The sequence below is a fragment of the Bufo gargarizans genome, chromosome 9, assembly GCF_014858855.1.
Source record: "Bufo gargarizans isolate SCDJY-AF-19 chromosome 9, ASM1485885v1, whole genome shotgun sequence".
Classification (NCBI taxonomy): Eukaryota; Metazoa; Chordata; class Amphibia; order Anura; family Bufonidae; genus Bufo; species Bufo gargarizans.
Window position 1 is genome coordinate 168,326,546 of NC_058088.1, and position 24,202 is coordinate 168,350,747.

General features: G+C 43.0%; 1 protein-coding gene across 1 annotated transcript in view; it reads left to right on the top strand.

The window, feature by feature from the left end:
* The window catches only part of MAPKAP1 (MAPK associated protein 1), a 171,742-nt gene extending 167,878 nt beyond the window's left edge, over positions 1-3,864 (top strand). The window contains 1 exon segment of the mRNA XM_044268449.1: positions 3,252-3,864. Coding sequence (XP_044124384.1) covers positions 3,252-3,371 — 120 coding nt within the window. The 3' untranslated portion in view covers positions 3,372-3,864.
* The last annotated feature ends 20,338 nt before the right edge of the window (positions 3,865-24,202 follow it).

Genomic DNA, 24,202 nt, shown 5'->3' on the forward strand with positions numbered 1-24,202 from the left:
TTCCTTATGGCCTAAAATATCTATAAATTAAGATGTATTTAATTAATTTTCCAATTTTCTTTTGTAAATTGGCGAGGAAGGGGGTGGGTAAAGAAAACAAACTTTCCCACCTTTTAGATGTCCCTCCAACCCAGTCCTACTGCCCCAGTAGTCATATGGCAATCATCAGTCGCATGACTGCTGCAGCCAGTCACTGGCCTCAGCATTTACATACTGATCACGTGCACTTGACTGCTGAGGCCGGTGATCGGCTGCTGCATTCACATGAATGATGAACGACCTGTGACTACTGCAGGGGTCAGAGCGGCAGGACATTTAAAAGGCAAGTTTTTTTTAATTATTTTATAATGCCCCCTGCTCTCTGCCAATTTTGCAGAAATCTTGGAAAAACCCAATGCAAAGAGGTATCTTCCAAGGAAAGAGAAAGACCTCTCTAGCACCACCTTGTGGAAGTGGCCCCCTAGGAGTCTAAGTCTGATTATTTAATAAGGCTTGGGACATGAGAAGGGAAAATAGCCAAGCCAAATATCCATCCGTAGACAGCTGTCTCCGGGTGCTTGCCCCTCATCAGTGTGGAGTAGGACTGGGTGGGTGCAATGCCTTGGATGCCGCTTAGGCAGGGGGCTGGATCTCCTAAAAGAGACCAGCAGTGTATGGAGACTCCATGGTATGGAGACTTATTGGCAATGCTCCATGGGGAAAATAATATGCAACAAGGTACTCTTCCTGGGAGATGCCTTTTTTGCATTATTTTTTCCCATGGATCATTGCCAATAAGTCTCCATACACGGCAGGTCTCTTTAAGGAGAGCGAGTACCCTGCCTAAGTTTGGAAAACCCCTGTAAATGTTTGCATAGCATTCTGCGAATCTAGACCTAGATGGGGGGGAATTGCAGTATATGAGATTTAAAGGGGTATTCTGGTTGTATTAAAGGGTTTTTTCCATCTCGGACAATAGGGGCATACCGCATGCGTGGTGCGCTCCCATTCACTTCTATGGGGAGAGCGCTTGGTGGTGGCCGATTAGGGCCAGGTCCCAGAGGTGGTACCCGCACCTATCAGACAATGGGGACATATCCTACCGATATGCCCCCATTGTCTCAGATGGGACTACCCCTTTAAGTTATACCCTATCGACAGGATAGGGCACAACTATTAGATTGCTGGGGGTCCTACTGGTGGGACACCCACCGATCACATGAACGGGGGCCCCGTGCCACCTGCAGCCCAATGAAATAAATGGAGCAGTGATTCAGATCCTCTGCCTTCTTGCCTAGGGAAGTGGTGTCATCCTAATCCACTAGTTTTCAGTCCTTCGGGTTTTGGCAGCTAAAAGCCTATTTAATGTGCAGCAAAACATCAGTTCACTATCCTTTGCAAGATTTCTGCTTGCTGCCATAGAATAGGAAACGTTGGTGTTCACTTCCAGAGTCATGAGATGGCACAGACGCAGCGCTCGCAATAACAAAGAACTGTGTAGTGCACTGCGATTATCCTCTGGAAGTCAACGACAAAGATTTACATTGACTGTAAGCAGAGATCTTGAAAACCGCGAAGCATTTCTACACAGATTAGAAAACGGCAAACGTTTTTATAATACTGTTGAGTAAGTGGTTGTCTTCTCCATGAAATCACAATTCTGCATTGTACGGTTCCTCTTTTACTCCTTTTAGAAACCTTTTGAATAAGTTGACAGCTGGGTGCTACCAGTCGTCTTGTCATAAGAGAATGTTCCTACGCTGGCAGCTCTGATTGGAGAATGCCCGGACTGTGCAGAGATGCACCTCCAGCTCGTAACATCCATATGTCAATGTATTGATACATTTCTAGTAGGAATAACAGAGGAATGCCTCCACATTGACCTGTCATTTCATAGGGAATGCATGTATTTACTAAAACAGTGACAGACACCAGAAAGCCACCCTCAAGGCAGTAGAGGGACATGGTCAGTGATGCACCCATCACTCTGTCCATGCGTTTGTAATACACACCTCCTGCCATCGTTTAGGGAGCCGCCAGGACCGCCATGCATATTGTATCGGGGCTCTTAACTGGTAATGTGAGCCAAGCACATGATGTGTATACACTGAATTCCAGATAATTAGCAACGGATCTAATCGAATGGTTAATTGCAGCTTTTAGATGCACTGAACAGATATTAATAGCCAGCATAAAGCAGACTTCATTATCTGTGCCGTTATGTGCTGCCATTTCAATTTGAATATAGCGGTAATGAGTATACCTTGTTAATTTATCCACTTCCCATGTGCCATGTGGATGCGGAGCAATATGTTTCAGTCCACTATAGACAGCAAACATTGATTAGTAAAACTATTACAACCCTTTGTAAGCACATGCGTAATTAGCGTTTAGTGCCTGGAGTATAGACGATGCGATGTGTGTTATACTACAGGTCTCTGACTGTTCACGCCTCGAAACGTGTCGCATTGAGATAGGAACAGTTTGGACCTGGAAACTTTACGACTGCATTCTTTACCATGACACTTGAATGATATCAATGAGATGCAATACTTACCAAGCCTCCAATTACTCCACGATTATAGGTGGGGCCCGCACCTATATCCACAGCGGACATGTGGTCACACTCTATTCATTTCCATGGAGCTGATGAAAATAGCCGAGCGTTGGCTGGCTCGGCTATCTGCGGCAGTCCCATAGAAGTGAAAAGAATGGTGGCCGCATTTCCACAAAGCTGTCTCCATTCATTCCTAAGGGACTTCCCTTCTTGCTGACAACTCCACAGAGCACTTTTCCTACCTAGTGTAACAGTTGTCACTTTTCTTAAAGAGAGTACGTCAGCAGTACAAACAGCCTTGGTGAGGGTTTTCTTATCAGGAGTAGTGTGACTATGAAGTTTTATTCTGCCAAATTCTGCTCTCCATAGTGCCCACAAGGCAGAGCTTCACTGTGAAGTGCATTGAGCTACTTTATAGCCCCTCCTCTTTGCATAACAGCTGTAATGGTCTTCTGGTTGGATGCTACAGCTGTCACTCAAAGCAGAGAGGAGGAGAGGTTAAGCAGCTCAATTCACAGAGAAGCTTTATCTAAAGGGCACTTGAGAGAACAGAATGTAGAACAAAAGTTCATATTCTCCTTTCTCCTGATAAGAAAAGTTCCTCTTCTTAGTGCTGTCAGCAGTTTAACATCTAGCATGCTGACAGGTTCCCTTTAAAGCTTTTTATGTCTTCATTCATATTATACATGTGTCCTTCTTTCTTGATTGTCCCTAGGTTAATTACATTCTGGAGTCCCGGGCCAGCACAGCTCGGGCAGATTACTTTGCTCAGAAACAGAGGAAACTGACCAGGAGAACCAGCTTCAGCTTTCAGAAGGAGAAGAAACCAAGCTAGATGGGAGGCCAAGATACAAGAGAAGAAAAAGACTAGGTGGACACATGGAGCCTCAGTTCTGGCCGGCCAGAGAGCCTCCTGCATTCTAATGGAGAGAGACTGATGAATTGTGGCTATGAGGATTTATCACTAGTACCAAGCTGTTATCATTAATCTATATACAGAGAATTATCTCGCCCAACCCCATGTCCCCCTTTTTGGACCTTTATGTCTGTGTGAACAGGCTCCCCCTATTGCAACTTAATTAACTTTTACAACTTTGTAGCCTTGTTTTACTGAAATATTGACTATTCAGGCCACCCCATAAACTGAATGCACCCCTACAGAATCCTCTTCAAAATACTGTTGTAGAAGAGGGGGTATATGCTGGACTTCGTTTAATTTCCTTAAAGGATACATTTGCACAATCGCTTGTGTTCAGTTTAACAGAACCGGGCTGTGTGGATTTTCTTATCCTGGATCGGCTTTTTAAAATAAAGAAGGCTAGAACGTGTTGGTCTGTCTGAGGTCCACAGTGTAGACATTTGAAGGGGTGTGATATGACATGTCTTTTATTAAAAGGGTTTTCCAATATTTTAATACTGATCACCTATTTTCTGGATAGGTCATCAGTATCTAATAGGTGGGGGTCCGACACCCACAGATCAGATTTTTGAGAAGGCAGCGGCGCTCCTGTGAGCGTTGCGGCCTTCTCGCAACTTACCAGCACAGCACCGTACATTGTACAGCAGCTGTGCTTGGTATTGTGCTCAGCTCCATTCACTGCGCATAGGCCACGTGACCGATGAACGTGTTGTCACTAGCCTAGGGAAAGCTGCCTTCTCGAATAGCTGATCGGCGGGGGTCCCACCGATCAGATACTGATGAACTATCCTGAGGATAGGTCATCAGTATTAAAAACTCAGAAAACCCCTTATGAGCCTCTGTCACAGGTTCCTTCCGTAGTATGCTGTGCTGGTTTGTTCAGTAAAATGACAGACACCATTTCAGGAATCGGATAGGTTCTAGTGGGCCATGGGAGTCTGTTGGATGCTGTTGGTATCCATCATTTACCTTGTTCTATTCTTCTGACTGAGCAGGACAAGGAAAATTATTAGTGCAGATGTGAATTGCACTAATATACATTTTGGTCCATGTTAAAGGGTTACAACTAAACATAGAAATGCACTACCAGAAAATTAAAAACCTCTAGAATGAATTAAGATAAAAAGCCAATTTTACAATATGGCAGTGCTGGAGGTCGTTACATATGGTGAACAAATTTCCAAGATCCTTACTTTACATACAGATGGTCCACAGACTTTTTTTTTGTCTGGCGTCACTGTTGTTTTTTGTCTGACAGCGCTGTTTTTCATCTTCTCTTTCACAGGACTGGTGATTGGGCGTTGTTGAAGTGTTCATTGTCTGCTAGATGAAAGTGTGCACCATATGTGCAATTTACTGACTGAAAATTGCCGCAAAGTGGAACTTGGAGAAACTGGATGGTCCATCCACCAAATCCCAGACATAATTAAAGGAGAAGTTTCTTTAGTGTATCGGTGGTGTCGGCAGTGGTCAGAGGAGAGGGTTCTGGATGGTGAAGAGAGACACATGGATGCTAAGATGGCTGTATAAAAATAGCTGCTCTGTCTCAAAGGAGGGCAACGGCATTACAAATTGGTTCTGCAGTAGCTGCCCGGACCATAAGAAACCATCTACTTGAGGCAGGACTGCTTTCATGCATTCCACTAGCTTGTTTGTCAAGAGTGCCTGCACTGGTACAATGAGAGAACCCATTGGAGGCATGAATGGCAAACAGCAGTGTTCCATAATGAAAGCAGGTTCTGCTTTAGTACTAACGATGGCCGCATCAGACTTCACTGGAGACCACCTGCTGCCATCAGGCATAGTGTGGAGACACTCAGGTCTCATGATTTTGGGGCACCATTAGCTACTATGGATGTTGCCGTCTGGTATTCGTGGAGGAACATTAACCAGTCTTCAGTAAGTCCAAGACATTGTGCAACCAGTCTTGCCTTTTTTCAGAGGTGGTGTTCCAACAAGACTACACTTCTCTACACAACATGCACTTCAGGGTTTTTAACAGTTCCCCCTTGATAGCTTGATCTCCAGATTTCTCCCCCATTGACGATGTCTGAGACTGGATGGAGCCACATACACAGCAGCCAAGAACCACCTTGGCTGAAACAGGTCCAAGTTGAAAGAGCTTGTACTACAGAAGGATATCCAGCATCTGTATGACCATTACTGTGCCAGAGTGGCAGCCGGTATAGCAGCAAGGTGAAATGCCCCCCAGTATTAATGTGACCCTGCCTCATCATATACCCTGCTGCAGAACCTAAAATAAAGAGTGCTCCACCTTGCTTGTGTGATTACTGACCAAGCACCACTAGCAGTTCCTACCCTATGCTGTACTTTGGTGACAGCAGAATTTTCTAAAAGTTCTTATATGAGCAGATGAAATATCCAATACTAGGAGAGGAGCCTAAAGGGGTATTTCCATGGTGCCTTTTCACACTTACCTGCTGCCAGCACGCCGTTCACTTCCTGGATTCTGGCTGGGAGCGGGCTTCATCTTGATTGACGTCTTCTCCCGGCCAGGCCACGCGCTGGACTGAATGCGCATGCGCCATGGTGACTTATCCCTGGCCAGTATAATACAGAGCTGGTGCGTTCACGGCTCTGTACTATTCTGGTCAGGAAGAAGTCACCATGGCGCATGTGCGGCGGCGTGCGCGTTCAGGACAGCGAGCGGCCCGGCCGGGAGAAAAGGAGTCTTCTGCGCAAGTGCGGCCACGGGGATTCTGGAGAAGAGCGGTGGCCGTAACCAGGGGAGACCGAATGAGAACAATGAGGTAAGTGGGGATAAATTTTCTCCTAAAGGGTGGGAATTCGTTAATTAAATATATTTTCAAAAATGATCAGTGTCAAATGATTAACAGATTTAACAGTGATCATTATGATGGGAATACCCCTTTAAGGACCATAATCTTGCCTTTCTGATCAGCATTGTTCACCAAGGTCAGTGATCGGCTGATCATGCTTTATGTAGTCAGCGTTAGCTGTTTTGCACACATTCATACTATAGATACATTTTTGTACGGCGCTGCAATTGGTTCACTGTAGAGATGCACAGAGCATTGACTGTACGGTCCAGATGCCTCATATTACATAGACAACTGAAAGCCAAAAGTTGTAGCCTGCCCCATGCTCCTCGAGAAGCATTGAAAGCAAGGGACGTATAGATCTATACATTTACAGTACCACCAGATAGAGCACACAAAGGCCATATGGGTTCATAATAGAGAGCTGTGCAGCCTCCATGTAAACAGCTCTGCCATGTGCATGGGGCATTGCTGTGCAAAGAACATAAAAGTGCCCATCATTGGTATTTCACTATGGGTCAGTGGAAAAATCACAGACATGCACCACTATGAACCGTAATGCAAACCAAATACACCCATGGAAGTCTATGAGTCCGTGAGAAACCACTGACACAACACGGATGGCTTTTTGATGGACCATTGGTAGGAGATGCTCTGGAAATTAATTTTCAGTTGAGCACTGTCTGTAGAATATGGATGACACATGGAGGGCAAAAAACGGACACACGGACCGAACTTGCAGTCTCCAAAAGGATTTTCCACAAACTTCAAATGGACACAAATGTGAGCGTGCCTTTACTATGTGGGACACAAAAGTGGTCACTTATGCGTAGGGAGGCTGCTGGAAAAGAAAAAAATGACTATGCATTGCATTCTGCAGAGTAGTGCTGCGGCTGGAAGATGTCTTCAGAATGGTCTTGACTAAATGGAAAAGAAAAGGGAAGTCAACAACTCCAATCAGAGAGGACATGTGCCTGTACTGTACTGGTCTGCAGAGCACCTGTGTAGATCTGGTATCTACTGCTATATGGTGGTAATATTGGTCTGGTCATTCATTGAGAGTATGGTCATTCAGTTGTGATAGTGGTGCGGCAGTTATTATTTTGTTACCTGTATTACACAGACAATTGTGTCATAGATACGGGTCTTTGCTACATATATATATATACACAGTATACACGCGGGGACAAAATTGTTGGTACCCTTCCGTTAAAGAAAGAAAAACCCATGTTGGTCACTGAAATAACTCAAAACTTACAAAGTAGTAATAAATAAAAATTTACTGAAAATCAACTAATGAAAATCAGGCATTGCTTTTGAATTGAGGTTCAACAGAATAATTTATAAAACAAACCAAAAAACTGGCCTGGTACTCTCAATGAGACTTCTACAACTGTCCACAGGTATTTGGACCCACTTCTCGTGAGCAAACTGCTCCATCTGTCTCAGGTTTGAAGGGTGCATTTTTCAGCTCCTTCCATGGATGTTCAATAGGATTTAGATCAAGGCTTAAAAAAGGCCAATTCAACATAGTCGAGTGGTTTGCTCTTCTAGGATGTTGGAGGACCTATGACCTGCGACTGAGAACAAGCTTTCTGACACTGGGCAGCACATTTTTCTCCAGAATGCCTTGATAGTCTAGATATTTCATTGTACCTTGCACAGATTCAAGACATCTTGTCCCAGATGCAGCAAAGCAGCCCCAAAACATAACCAAGTATCCTCCATGTTTCACAGTAGGTACAATGTTCTTTTCTTTGTATGCTTCATTTTTGCATCTGTGAACATAGAGCTGATGTGACTTGATAAAAAGCTCTAGTTTTGACTCACCTGTCCAAAGGATATTCTCCCAGAATCTTTGTATCTTATCAATATGCATTTTGCCAAATTCCAATTTCGCTTTTTTATGATTTGCTTTCAACAGTGGATTACTCCTTGGTCGTCTTCCACTTCAAAGTCCACTTTGGTTAAGACAGGGACGGGTGGTGCAATCTGACACTGGTGTACCTTGAGTTCACTTCTAATCTCTTTGGAAGTTGTTCTGCGCTCTTTGGTTACCATTTGTATTATCTGTCTCTTCAATTTGTCATCAATTTTCCTCTTGTGGCCACGTCCAGGGAGGTTGGCTACAGTCCTGTAGACCTTAAACTTCTGCATAATGTGTGCAACTGTAGTAACAGGAACATCAAGCTGTTTAGAGATGGTCATTATAGACTTTACCTTTAAAATATTTGTGTATAATTTTCTTTATAATCTCCAGAGACAACTTTTTCCTTGGCTTTCTTTGGTCCATGTTCAGTGTGGTACCCATCATGATACCAAACAGCACAGTGACTACTTTTCACCCTTTAAATAGGCGGACTGACCGGTTACAAGTTTGAAGATGCATGTGATGCTAATTACAGGACACACCTTAGTTTAACATGTTCTTATGGCTGATTTTTAGTAAATTTTTATTTCTTATTACTTTTGGTTATTTCAGTGACCATTGTGGGTTTTTCCACGTACCAAAAATTTCGTCCACGTGTGTATATGGTTTTTTGGGGAGAGGGGGAACAAATATCTTCATAGCCTATAACCATGCTACGGCAGACTGTGCACCTGAGTTTGTGGGGGGGTTGGGCATGTCCAAAATTGTCTTGGGGCCCACAGAACTCTGGTTACTCCCTTGCATATAGGCAAATGACTGGTATCCTCCTTGCATCATTTGTCTGAGTTAAATTTCTCATACCTAATCATTATATTCTTATAAAATCCGCTTCTCCCATTTTTTTTTCCAGCGTGTGCTTGTTACCGCTAATAAAAGTCAACATGAAACACACGGGACTTGTATGGACGGAGCGCATGTCTGTCAAGACCGTTAATCTCTTCTTACAGAAGAGCTCCGTTCTTTGGAGAAAGAGACATTATGAGGCATTTCACAGTAACCAGTCACACACCTGCTCCATGGCCGGCCCTGTATGCTGAGTGTATTATTTATGACAGTCGTGGACTATCGGGAGCCCTTCGCACTGTGCTACTAATCTTAATTACCGCACTTACGGCCCAGGTGTGGAGCACAAATTGGCCGGTTGTGGAGTTGCTGCTATCTCAATGTAAGGAGCGTTTTCCAGGTTAAGAATATCTAGGAAGACACCTGTTTTTTTGTTTTTTTTGCACACATCTTATTAGATATACGATCATTAGAACAGCCCAGCTATGTCATTTAGCGGTATAGTTTTTATACAGTATATGAAGACTCCAGCATTGAAGATGTTAAATGAAGTGTAGCCCCAATTGTGAATAAATGGGTTAAGTTATTCAGAACAGAAAGAAAGCTGAAGACTGGAGTTATGCAAAAAAAAAAAAAAAAAAATGAATGGGATTAGGATTGATTTAGTACTTACTGCAAGCTATTGTTTTCATTACGGTAAAGGATTGCTCAGCAAACTAATGAGATTTCTGGGAGATTGGGGTCTGCTGGCTGCAAGTCCCAGCGGGTGCATCATGCCCTCCTCCAACTAGGATGAAGAAGACTGCCTGTTGGCATGACGGGGACATGTAATATTTTTTGTTATGATCATGTGGCTAGCATGCCAGCTTTTCAACTACTACTCTCAGCATGGTTTACTAGCATAAAACTAATTCCTGTATTGCATATAGGAGTTATTCTATTATTAGTGTAAAAAAAATCTGAAAATCAGACATCATATAGGACATGACAATCTCTTTCTAACAAGGCTAGAACCAGCCCTGGTCCCTCACATGGATCCAGAGATCTCCCCATTCATTTCCCCCAATTGATCTTCTAGATTTATATCAAGCTTAGGAGGCATGTCCTTCTCAGGGGACATGTCCTTTCTGCTGCAGCTCTCCCTATCACAGCTCAGGAGGCAGTTGAAGGATGGAACTGAGCATGTGCGTCCTCCTCAGTGAGGAGGACAGAGAAATAACATACAGCAGGTGGCGCTATACAGATACATTTTATTGATTAACTCAGTGGCTAAATGAAATTTTTAATTGCAGGCAATTACAAATGTATTCAGATCCAGATGCTGGTTTGAAAATTGTTGAATATTTTTTGTGTGATAACCCCTTTAAGATATTTTGAGACTGATTTCTTATCATTGATTAAAGGAACATACCAGGTAAAATTGATTATGCCTAATGCAGGGCCTGAGGGGGCGGAGTCATGTTTGGTGTCCTTGAGTCATGCACCTCCCCCTGCATGAGGCATATACCACAGTGTATATGTTTTGCTCCAAATATCCCCACAGAGGATGGTTTCATGGAACCAATGATTTTTATCTTATTTTTTTCACCCATCGCTCTGGGTCCTTTACCCAATATATCCCTCTACTACCCTCCCACCCTCAAAATTCAGAATGATTGCCAAACCTATACTGATTCCCAAAAGTAAGGTGGCAATATACTGTTCTCTATATTCCTTGAGCTCAAAAATCCATGACTTCTGTAGACTATAAATGTCCTCACTCGTCGATATATTAGGGTCTCGCCCCTAACGGTGGGAGCCTCTGGATAAACCAGCAGAATGATTGCATTTGCCAGTAACTTTAATAATAAATTGCACCTTCTAAGGGTTAATAGTAGATCAGTGCGCTGCAATGTGGAATGTAGATGGAGAGCCAGAGCTGCAGAAGAAGGGTTAAGATATGCAAGAGAGTATGCCATGTTTTCAATCTGGGTGTTGTGCCAGCTGTGCCAATAGTGTCGCCAGTATCTCTGGTGCTCTGCCAGATCATTCATTATACAGCTGAGGGAGACGGAACGTAACCATTGTTTGTCACGCAGCATAATATGCATGTGTAGAGCAGAAGTTATATTGTGAATCACATTTCATCATGAGCTCTGGATGTAGTTTTACATAGGACTGACGATTATTGTGTCACCGCAGTGGTATTCTGAAGAGCATCTTTGAACCCCTACTTAAAACCTTGTGGTGAATGACTACGGACCACACTCCACGGTCCAATTCCTTTCTACTAAAGTTTACAGACTGGAGAGTTGAAGACTGGAAAAAAGATTGCCTGGTCTGAGGAATCATGTTACTGCACCAAGCAGATAGTAGGATATGGATTTGGCATAAACCGCATCAATATGGGCCGCTAATACCAGTTGAGGAGTCTATATTCGCCACACTGGACCTGAGTATTATGTTCACCATGTGCATTCCTTTATGGCCACAGTCAACCCATCTTCCATTGCTTCTTTCCAGTGGGGTAATTGTACATCAAGCACATCTCCTGCTGGTGTAATGTACAGGACAATGAGGTCAGAGGGCTCGTATGGTCTACACTGTACTGTAGATCACCTTTGGGGTTGTGTTGAATGGGAAATATGCATTAGGCTAGGGTCCGATCTGCGGCCAAATTCTAGTATTTTCTTACGTCATAGGAACAGAACACCAAAATCGCTGGACACTGCGATTACCCAACGGATCCCATATAATGTAGCAGTATTTCATCCTTTTTTTTTTTTTCGCAGAATGTGAACTTAGGGGGATCATTTATTAAGACCGGCATTTTAGACAAAGCCCTATATCTGGCAGTAGATCCGCTGAAGTTATGAAGAGGCACAGGCCCTCTACATAACTTCGGCGCATCCATTACCAGTCTAAATGTAAGCCAGCTTCTGAGCTGTCTTACATGTAGACCATTTTCTACGCCTAAAACAGGCGTAGAAATTGATGAATGAGACGCCCCCGCTGGCCCTTCTCCTTCCCCGCCACTTTTTTAGACCTGGCGTGAATGGAGAATAGTCGCAGATTATGGAACAACTGACCATTGTGCTGCAATCTGTGCCTGAAATACGCCCAATATAGCCGTATTTCTGGATAATCAATGACCCCCGTAGTACAAAGTCCAAAAGGGAACTTGTCATCAGAACAGGCCCATTGAACTATTTACATGTCCCCACTGTTCAAGCTGCGCTCTTTCCGAAACTGGTTTTGTCGGAGCTCACGATGACCATGTTTTTGTAAAAAATTTACTTTGCAAATGTACCTGACGTCATCAAAACATAATTGCTGGAGTTATGGGGGCATGTCACTGCATGTGGCGAGTCATGGACTCATCCCCGTTATCCCACCCACCCTAGGCCTCCCCTTTCCTCCTTGACGTCAGTGCCTAGCCATGAGAAATCTCGTACAGACGCAGAAGACCTCATTCCGACGATGGGATCCTGACTGCTCAATCAGCTGAGATGTATACACCTCGGCTTCAAGCACATGCGCAGTGAGCGCAGCAGATAGAAAGATTCAGTTTGCATTCAGATTGTGTATTCAATGCTACTTAGTCAAGGCCCGTTTATGTGGGTTGATGATTGATTGGGATTGATTTATTAAAAAGTCTACACACCCCTGTTAAAATATCAGGTTAAATAATTTCAGAACTTTTTCTACCTTTTAATGTGACCTATAAACTGTACAACTCAATTGAAAAACAAACTGAAATCTTTTAGGTGGAGGGAAGAAAAAAACTAAAATAGTGTGGTTGCATAAGTGTGCACACCCTCTTATAACTGGGGATGTAGCTGTGTTCAGAATTAAGCAATCACATTCAGAATCCTGTTAGATAGGAGTCAGCATACACCGGCCATCATGTAAAGTGCCTCTGATTAACCCCAGATAAAGTGCAGCTGCTCTAGTTGGTCTTTCCTGAACTTTTCTTAGTCGCATCCCACAGCAGAAGCCATGGTCCACAGAGAGCTTCCAAAGCATCAGAGGGATCTCATTGTTAGAAGGTATCAGTCAGGAGAAGGGGACAAAAGAATTTCCAAGACATTAGATCTACCATGGAGCACAGTGAAGACAGTCATCATCAAGTGGAGAAAATATGGCACAACAGTGACATTACCAAGAATTGGATGTCGCTCCAAAATTGATGAAAAGACGAGAAGAAAACTGGTCTGGGAGGCGACCAAGAGGCCTACAGCAACATTAACACGAGCTGCAGGAATATCTGGCAAGTACTGGCCGTGTGGTACATGTGACAACAATCTCCCGTATTCTTTATATGTCTTGGCTATGGGGTAGAGCGGCAAGACGAAAGCCTTTTCCTACGAAGAAAAACATCCAAGCCAGGCTACATTTTGCAAAAACACATCTGAAGTCTCCCAAAAGCATGTGGGAAAAGGTGTTATGGTCTGATGAAACCAAAGTTGAACTTTTTGGCCATAATTCCAAAAGATATGTTTGGCGCAAAAACAACACTGCACATCACCAAAAGAACACCATACCCACAGTGATGCATGGTGGTGGTAGCATCATGCCAAGGGGCAGTTTTTCTTCAGCTATGAACAGTTCCAAATACCAGTCAATATTGGCACAAAACCTTCAGGCTTCTGCTAGAAAGCTGAACATGAAAAGGAACTTCATCTTTCAGCATGAAAACGACCCAAAGCATACATCCAAATCAACAAAGCAATGGCTTCACCAGAAGAAGATGAAAGTTTTGGAATGGCCCAGCCAGAGCCCAGACCTGAATCTGATTGAAAATCTGTGGGGTGATCTGAAGAGGGCTGTGCCCAGGAGATGCCCTCGCAATCTGACAGATTTGGAGTGTTTTTGCAAAGAAGAGTGGGCAAATCTTGCCAAGTCAAAATGTCTCATTTTTTACAGCACAGAAACCTGAAATTTTAACAGGGGTGTGTAGACTTTTTATATCCTCTGTATGTCATCACAAGCCTCCTGAAGTGGTAGTCGACACATGCACAGTTGAAGGTGAGGCCAGTACAATCTGCTTCACTGTGCAGGCGCCAAATGCCACTTTAGGAGGCCCAGCATGACTCCTCAAGAGAGTGGCTCCACCCCCATGACTCCTCACTTGCATCAGTCATTGTTCTTAATTAGGCAGAAATGGCCAGAAGATAGCAAATCATTGGGGTTTTGGGGTGAAATGCTAATGACAGGTTCACTTTAAATTAAGCACTATCTCCTGCTCACAGGAGTACAAAATTCTGTCAGGTAAGGTCATCATTGCGTTAGCTTTCGCTGTGTCTACAGAGCTGGTGTGGAGGGAATGTCTCACCCAACAAATCAATGGCCCGGTAGGGTCAAGAATTTATGTTTTTTTCACCCTGTATTTAACAAAATAAAATGGGGTTCGCAGTGTGGCTATAAAGTTTAGCAGTAATGTGCACCGCTGTGAGGGTCTCTTCATGGCGTGAATTCACACAGGACCTGATTGTTGCAGTAGGTGGCCGGGCTTGGCGTTTTCAGTAAAAGAATTCCCACATTTCAGACGGCACCATATTTCTGTAGTATCCTTGAGGCTCAGCTAAATGCAAGGCCCTGAATCCCATAGCCCTCATGGGGGAAGATGGGAAATTACACAGCTACCTGGTAATTAGCAAACTTAGGACTTATCTGAGCGCAACTCTTCTCTGTGCAACTAATTAAGACTTCAGTCGGCAGTGATTGCTGTCACAGCAGAACTCACCCCGTGAAAACAACTCCAGCGCCTCGGGGGTTATTATTCCCTTCACACTCCGAGACGTTTGCGCGCTGATGCCTGGGATACATCGTATTAACCCCTTGCCTCAGCCTTGAGTGCCAGGGGCACCGGGAAGGCTTCTCTACAGCACTTGTAAGTACTACGTTGAATTGTTGATTACATTATGCAGGGTTTCTAAAATAATAGAGGGTCATTAAATCCCAGTTTTCTTCCCCATTTTGCCACTCATAGTAAAGGGCACATCCCAAGAACTCAACATGGATTGTATATCACACAATGTAGTATGTCATCGTTGCTTATATTTGATAATATAAAAGCATTATGGGGGAGATTCTTATTATAGTTATAAATTTAGACATCTGGATCGAAAATGCGCCAAATTCATCAGAGTGGAGCATGGTGTGTGATCGGTTTGGAGCACTTGCCAGACATTTTAGACACTTTTCCTTCTTCGAGCACTTGGTTTGCACCAAAATTTAGGCACAATTTTGGTGAAGTTTGGCACATTTAGGGAACACCCACTTTTTAGGTCACACTCCTTTCCTACACACTTTTCAAAACTATCTAATGATGAGCGAAAAGTGCCTAGAACATAATAAAACTGCTACAAGGAATGTAATGCAAGTTTATGGCACAATTTGAGCCAGAATTTTACAGTAAATTTCCCCCGTTCAAGGTTCCCTTCGAAGGAAATAACCAGGGATGTTCCTAGAAATGACAAACTGTCATAGAAAGCTTGTCATGAGACGCCCACGGTATCTTAAAGTGATTGTATGATGATAGAAACAGCGCCACTCTTGTCCATGGGCTGTATCTGGTATTGCCGCTTAGCCTTATTCACTTGAACTGCAATACCAGACACAACCCATGAACAAGAGTGGCACCATTACTGGGGGTGGAGGGGGGGGGGGGCTACAGTTTCTCTAATCTTTAGCAAATACAATGGGCAGCAATGTTCGGGAAGCAAGGCACGAGGAGGAAGGGAGAATGACTGCAAGATCAGACTGCACAGCTTTTTTTTCTTTAGGCTATAACTATGGAGAGAGATAAGAGCTTAAGGGCTGTAGACACAAAATGGTTGAATGTTTAATCAATGCTATTTGTAAAGTTGCTTTGTAAGTTTTATTTTATTTTTTTCATTTTAGATGCTCTGGAGCAATAATAATTTGTTGTATAGATAAACATAGCATTTAAAGGGGTTTTCTGGGATAACAGTGTTTTTTAACAGATATGCACATGTCGTTGCTTAACTTAACTCCATGCTCTTTATTATTATTTTTTTTTACTTTCCTGACCCATTTTTACCATGTAAACAAATCATGGGTTTGTTCATATCCTGTATGTAGCACTTCCTGTCCTTGTATCCAACCAAACCCATGATGCACTTCTCCTTCCTCTGCCACACCTCCAGCACCGCCCCTAACAACGCCCAGCTAGTTTATAGCTCCTCCTTCAGCTGGTTACATAGACACTCCCCAATCACTGACACACCCCAATCACTGCCTTTTATTGTCTGCAATTGCATGTTCTATAGGCTCTACAAAAAACGCAGTGTTCGCCCGATCAGGCCTGATCTTGTGCGCACACTTGCGTTCAGTCCGCCCCACCGCAGTGACAGAATATTTTTTTTCTGATCACTGCAAAAACACCGTAAAATCGCTGCGGCGCTATAAAATCACTTTTGAGGGGCATGGCGAGTTCATAGAAGATTTTTGGCACAAGTTAGCGGAAATTGTTTTTTGTTTTTTCTTACAAAGTCTCATATTCCACTAACTTGTGACAAAAAATAAAATCTTACATGAACTCACCATACCCCTCACGGAATCCAAATGTGTAAAAATGCCCTGTGAAATCCTAAAGGTACTCATTGGAATTTGGGCCCCTTTGCGCATCTTGGCTGCAAAAAAGTGTCACACATGTGGTATCGCCGTACTCAGGAGAAGTTGGGCAATGTGTTTTGGGGTGTATTTTTACATATACCCATGCTGAGTGAGAGAAATATCTCTGTAAATTGACAACTTTGTATAAAAATATTTTAAAAGTTGTCATTTACAGAGATATTTCTCACACACAGTATGGGTATATGTAAAAATACACCCCAAAACACATTGCCCTACTTCTCCTGAGTACAACGATACCACATGTCTGACACTTTTTTGCAGTTTAGGTGCGCAAAGGGGCCCAAATTCCAATGAGTACCTTTTAGGAGGGCATTTTTAGACATTTGGTTTCCAGACTTCTTCTCACGCTTTAGGGCCACTAAAATGCCAGGGCAGTATAAATACCCCACATGTGACCCCATTTTGGAAAGAAGACACCCCAAGGTATTCCGTGAGGGGCATGGCGAGTTCATGTAAAATTGTATTTTTTGTCACAAGTTAGTGGAATTTGAGACTTTGTAATAAAAAAAATTAAAAAAATCATTTACCGCTAACTTGTGCCAAAAAAATAAAACTTCTATAAACTCGCCATGCCCCTCACAGAATACCTTGGGGTGTCTTCTTTCCAAAATAGGGTCACTTGTGGGGTATTTATACTGCCCTGGCATTTTAGGGGCCCTAAAGCGTGAGAAGTAGTTTGGAATCCAAATGCGTAAAAAATGCCCTGTGAAATCCTAAAGGTACTCATTGGAATTTGGGCCCCTTTGTGCACCTAGGCTGCAAAAAAGTGTCACACATGTGGTATCGCCGTACTCAGAAGAAGTAGGGCAATGTTTTTTGGGGTGTATTTTTACATATACCCATACTGTGTGTGAGAAATATCTCTGTAAATGACAACTTTTTACATATTTTTTATACAAAGTTGTCAATTTACAGAGATATTTCTCTCACCCAGCATGGGTATATGTAAAAATACACCCCAAAACACATTTCCCTACTTCTCCTGAGTACGGCGATACTACATGTGTGACACTTTTTTGCAGCCTAGGTGCGTAAAGGGGCCGAAAGTCCAACGAGTACCTTTATGCTTTACAGAGTTGCTCACAATTTAGCCCCGACAGAACAGTAAACACACCCCACAAATGACCCCATTTCGGAAAGTAGACACCCCAAGGTATTCACTGAGGGGCATAGTGAGTCCGTGGGAGATTTTTATTTTTTTTTGCCAGAAGTTAGCAGAAATGGAAACTTTATTTATTATTTTTTTTCCTCAGAAAGTGTCATTTTCCGCTAACTTGTGAGAAAAAAATATTAATCATACATGAACTCACCATGCCCCTCCACGACTACTTTGGGGTGTCTTCTTTCTAAAATGGTGTCATTTGGGGGGTATTTATACTATCCTGGCATTCTAGCACCTCAAGAAACATGACAGGTGCTCAGAAAGTCAGAGCTGCTTCAAAATGCGGAAATTCACATTTTTGTACCATAGTTTGTAAACGCTATAACTTTTGCACAAACCAATAAATATACACTTATTGGATTTTTTTTTATCAAAGACATGTAGCACAATAAATTCTGACACAAACTTGTATAGAAATGTAATTATATTTGAACAATTTTACCAGAAAAAGTTAAAAATACACTTTTTTTGAGAAAATTGCGGCCTATTTTGATTATTATCAGAAAAACGAAAAATGTCAGCAGCAATCAAATACCACCAAAAGAAAGCTGTATTTGTGAGAAGAAAAGGAGGTAAAAATCATTTGGGTGCTAAGTTGCATGAACCGTTAAAGTTGTGAAGTGCCGATTTGTAAAAAAAAAGGGCCTGGTCACTAGGGGGGTATAAACCTGTGGTCCTTAAATGGTTAAAGGGGTTGTCCCACCGAAAATATTCTGCAGTTTTCAAACCAGCGCCTGAATCTGAATTCTTTTGTAATTCCTTGTAATTAAAAATTTAGTTATTCAATACATTTTTTTTTTCGTATTTCTTTGTCTGGCCGACTGAGATGGCCGCACATGCTCAGTTTTATCCTTCACCTGACTCCTGAGCTGTGATAGGAAGAGCTGAGACACGCCCCCCCCCCCCCTCCCCTCCCCTTAAGCTACCAGCTTGGAAATCCAGCAGAGCAATGAATGGGGAGATCTCTGGATCCATGTGAGGTACAGGGCTGGTTCTAGCTTTGTTAGAAAGAGATTGTCATGTACTATATGATGTCCGATTTTCATAGTCATGAGATAACCCCGATAAAGAATGAAATAGTGATAATAATATCATACATGGTAAATGTAAGACTTTTCTTCTGTAAAATCCATCTTGCTGTGCTATGCCAGGTAGGATGTTTTTCCACAGATGACCATAAAGTGAATCAGCAGTAGTCCTCCTGACATCTTCTTGCTTGATGTCTAACTAATGCCAAGAAGCTGCAGCAGGAGCTCCAGGATGTTATGTCTTCTCATCCATTGGGAAGTAATGCATGGATAACCTTCACTATTTGGTGCTTGAACCTGCTTGTTTGGCTCTTATGAATGTAGAACTGAGAGTAAACAAGTAGTAAGAACATCTAAGTCCTACAGGTATCTTCACCCTTCATAATGGAAAAAAGCAACAATGACAATGAACTAACAATGTGCTCGTTGTGGAAATTGTAGAAGTAGAATGAAATAAGGTATAAAAGAAAGTGATTGGTTTCTATGGGAAGGATGAGATTCTCCACATGCTATTAAATCACAATTTTAAGACCATTCTGCTGAAATAGCAATCCAATTGTTCCCCTTCACACTTCAATTAGAAGTCTCAGGGGGGATCCTTGGTAAGAGCAATGCCCTTCTCTCTGCTTCTGCATATGATTGCACCATCCCTGGGCATTCATAGTAGCAAAAAAATTTCCATAAAAGTAGAAGAAAATTCAGTGAACACTAATGATAATTGTTCCATTCAGTCAATATAAATACACGTATGCGGAAACGTTGGGAACCATTAGGTAGATGTTCATATGAGGGATCATCCATGCGTGTAAACCCTTGTCTACTGTGGACAGAAGACTTGATAATGATACCTGCTAATGATTAATCAAATAATTTGCACACGCCATTCACCTTTTTCTGTGGCTACCACCACCTGCCATGTTCTCTTCTCATTTTAGAGTAGTGTGGCAAACCGGAGGACTCTCTGGTAGGTGTCACCCACTAGAGAAGTGGGTCCTTTAGGTTGCAGTTGGCCCTGGTGCAGAGTCTAAAGATGGATTTGTAGTTGACCTAAATGTGTCCCATGTAACAACTGATGTTGTGATGAATAAAAGTATATTGTAGAAAGAGAGTGCCATGATTATCTGCCTCAAAAAAGACCGGAAACACATCCCTTACACGTGCACCACCACAAGCCTGAGTGCCGACCAGATCTTTTACTTGTTAAAGCTGGATTTACACAGCCCAATGTTTCGGCTGATTATCAGGAGCAAAGGGTCCTACAAGCGCTCATTCCCGACAATCTGCCCTTCCAGAGGTGCAAAATGCTCGTTCATTGGGTGAAATGATCAGAGGACACCTCAATTACCGTTCCTGGGCAGCAGATTGTGCTGCCTAAACAGTGCTCTGCTGCCAAGGAACAATGATTTTGTATGGAGATGAGCGATAGCAGCAGCCATCGCTCAGCTTCATACTGTGGAGGTGATCACTGCTTCACCTTCACCTAACGAGCAGCCAATTGTTGAGAAGGAACGCTTGCTTGACAATCGTCTGCTTCTCACAGCATCTAAATGCGCCTTTAGGAATCCCTCCATTATTTATCCTTAATACTTGTAAGGAGGTATGGACTGTCAGATTCCCAGATCGCATTGTAGCATTGTCAGGACCGTAATCAAAGTTCCTCAACAGCAAAGCATTCAAATGAAATAGGCTAGAGAATTGGATAAAGGACAGGCCTCCAGAACCACAATTGGGACAACAGATACTAGGTGACAAAGAAGGTAGCTTTATTTGCAGGTGAGGTGCTTTAAATAGTCAGCTAGGACATGCATCATCATGGAGGAGCAGTTGTCAAGTCAACCCAATGACACCAACAGCGAAGAGCAGAAGAGTTGTGGTCAGGATCAGTGGAGACACAGCTGCAAAAAGAAGACATCGCTGGATCAGAGAGGGGTGAGTCTGGATCATAGCAACCTGATGTGGCTGGTGCCAATGTTGTTAGCGGGACCCATCAGTGGAATGCGGAGTTGATTAATAATAGGCCCTAAAATTATAAAAAAATATATAATGGAACCTAGCCACAATACGGCCCATGTGGTCAAGTCTACATTTTGCAAGAGCCTAAGTCGTTGTTAAAGTGGTGGGTGTGTCTTAGACTACCTAAGCCTCCCATGAGACAGTGTAGCTAAATTGTAGTCCTGGATCTCCCCAATGAAGCTGAGCTTGAAATCATCTGAAGGGTCGCTTTAAAGGGGTTATGCCATAAATGATGTAAAAAATGAAAATCAGACATCATATAGTATATGACAATCTCTTCCTAACAAAGCTAGAACCAGCCTTGTACCTCACATGGGTCCAGAGATCTCCCCATGCATTGCTCCATTTGTTCTGCTAGATTTATTTCAGTCTGGCAGCCACGGGGGTACGTCCTTTCGCAGTGGGCGTGTCCTTACTGCTGTCGCTCTTTTCCTGTAGCTGTCACAGCTTGTAACGGAAGGTATGGCTGGTGTCAGTTGAAGATTTAAACTGAGCACGTGCAACCACCTCAGTGAGGTGGACAGTAAAATAGGAATAAGAGCAAACAGCAGGTGGCGCTATACAGATCCATTTTGTTGAATAACTCAGTGGCTATGCTAAATGTTTAATTACATGCAATTATACTAGTATTCAGAAAATGCCTTTTTGAAAAAGGATTGTCTATGAGGACAATATCCTAGACCAGGGATCGTCAATCTCCGGCACTCCAGCTGTTCTGAAACTACAACTCCCAGAGTGCTCCATTCACTTATGTGGGAGTTACAAGAGCAGCCAAGTAAGTGTGCATGCTGGGAGTTGTAGTTTCACATCAGCTGGAGTGGTGAAGATCGCTGATCCCTGTACTAGACGCATGCAATTTTTTCTGCTGCAAGAATTGGGTGACAATGAAGCAATCCCTGATCACAGTGCGTATGGTGATCTTCTCATGTTGATAGTTATCACGTTGCCGTCCTGGAGACCTCGATCGCATCATCATCATCCTCAAAGATGGCAGCGAATTCCTGCTCCTTCACACTATCCCTGTGGCTGCGCACTGATTCTTAATACATCGTCACTTTTAAATTACACTTATTGGATTTAATGTTGCATACCCGTATAGGTGTGCAAATGTATATTTTTGTGCATTATCTATAGTCTAGCAGCTTGAATGTGATGTATGGGCCATGAATTAATGCATCTTCGAGGTGTTTGGTGTACAACAGCTGTTCCACATCATTACCTTACGATTGAATGGAGGGTACATTATACACTGCCGAATGGGCTTCATCCAACAAGCCTGTGCGCTTCTAATAAACTGCAGGAGAAGCTTTTATTAGGCATGTCTGGCGCTGTCAGCCGTCGTATCGGGGTGGCACAGGTAAGCTGTTATTTAAAGGGGCACTCATAATATACAAAGAGGTAGTTAAAGCTCCTGCATCTCAGTGTTGAAGCTGCTGAACTAGTAATGTCACCGGCACCATAGGATATCACACTGTATACGACCTATACAGCGATCTATTAGTGCCTATGATTGATTTAGATGCTGAAAATTCGACTTATTCCTTGGCGTTGTTATACCCATTTTACAATTTTCAAACCAGCTCCTGGATCTGAATACTTTTGTAATTGCTTGTAATTAAAAATGTATTAAAGCTACTGAGTTAGGCCTCTTGCACACGAACATTGTGCATCCGTTCCGTGCATTGGGGACCGCAATTTGCAGTCCGCAATGCACGGGCGGCGGCCGGGACGGATTGAGACCCATTCAACTTGAATGGGTCCGTGATCCGTCCGCACCACAAAAAAATAGAACAAGTTCTATTTTTTTTGCAGTGCGGAGGCACGGACAGAAACACCATGTAAGCACTCCGTAGTGCTTCCGTGGGGTTCCGATTTGTGCTTCCGTTCCGCATCTCCGTGTGCTTGTGGACCCATTCAAGTGAACACTGTCCGGTGCCCGTGTATTGCGGGCCGCAATTAAGGCCACGGGCACACAACGTTCGTGTGCAAGAGGCCTTATTCAATGAAATCTATCTGTATAGCGCCACCTTCTGTTTGAGCTTTTTCTAATTTCTCTGTCCTGCTTGCTGAGATGGCCGCACATGCTCAGTTCCAGCCTTCAATTACCACTAGCGGCAGCAGAAAGGACGAACCCCTGAGGATGGACGCACCCCCTAGGCTTACTGCCTGAGATAAATCTAGCAGAGCAATAAATAAAAAAATGCGGAACATAGCAGCTCTATATAAGTGCATAAAATAAATAAATTAAGGGTATGTTCAGACGTGGCAGATATGCTACAGATTTTCTGTTGTGAAATTTTGGGCAGAAAGTCCACAACGTATCACAGTACCAGCAATGTAGTTGAGATTTTACAAAAATCAAATCCTCACGCTGCGGAAAGAAACTGTACAACAGATATAGGCTTGTAGTATTTGAAAGGGGTTCAACTTAATTTTCATATTGATGGCCCATTCATTATATAGGTCATCAATATCAGATCAGTGGGGCTCCGACACCTGGTACCACCACTATCAATCAGCTGTTTTGCAGTAGAACTACACAGCTCCCTCCATTATGTGGTGGACGCAGTTGGTTACTGCAGGTCACTTGAATGGGCGCAGCACTGTAGTAACCAGCTCTGTCCACTACACAGGGGAGGGAGCTGTTTTGTTCCGATTGCTTATTTGCAGCGCCAGTGCTAGGTGTCAGGAGTCGGACCCCCACCAGTCTCGTACTGATGACCTGTTCTAACAACAGGCCATCAATATAAAAGTACCTGAGAACCCCTTTAAATCGTCAGCATATCAATATGCTGTGAATTTTCCTCCATAGATTCACACACTGCAAATCAGCAGCAAAATCCCAGATAACATGCCCTAAAGGGACTGTGTGGATTAGTGGGATTAGAAAAATGAGTCTTCTCCACTCTTGTTCATGGGCTCTGTCTGATCTTGCAGCCCATGTACATTAAAATGAGCGGGGCTCAGCTGTGATACAAGAGGAGATCCATTTGGTAATTCTGGACAACCCCTTTAACTCACGCTTGAGCAATTTTACCTTGTTACCACAATCCTTTACCGTACTATCCAATAATAATAATTAATAAGAGTAATATACTACTACGAATATTATAATAATAATAAAATCTTTAATGTTCACGGTGTAGTGGTGCATGTCACCAGCAGGTGGCGATGTCCAGCACTGCCGCCTTGCGTATTCATTAGACTATGTTGCTGTGGCATGGGGTTGATGTATACTTTACCGTTTCCAAGCATGCTCGTGCCTCCCCATAATTAATGGTTGCCATACGTTGACTGATCTTTGCATGTGACAAGGATATAGATATTGCATTTTTGATATATCCCCCACCAGAAAGGTTGTCTGTCCATAACGGGTGCCTGAAATTTCG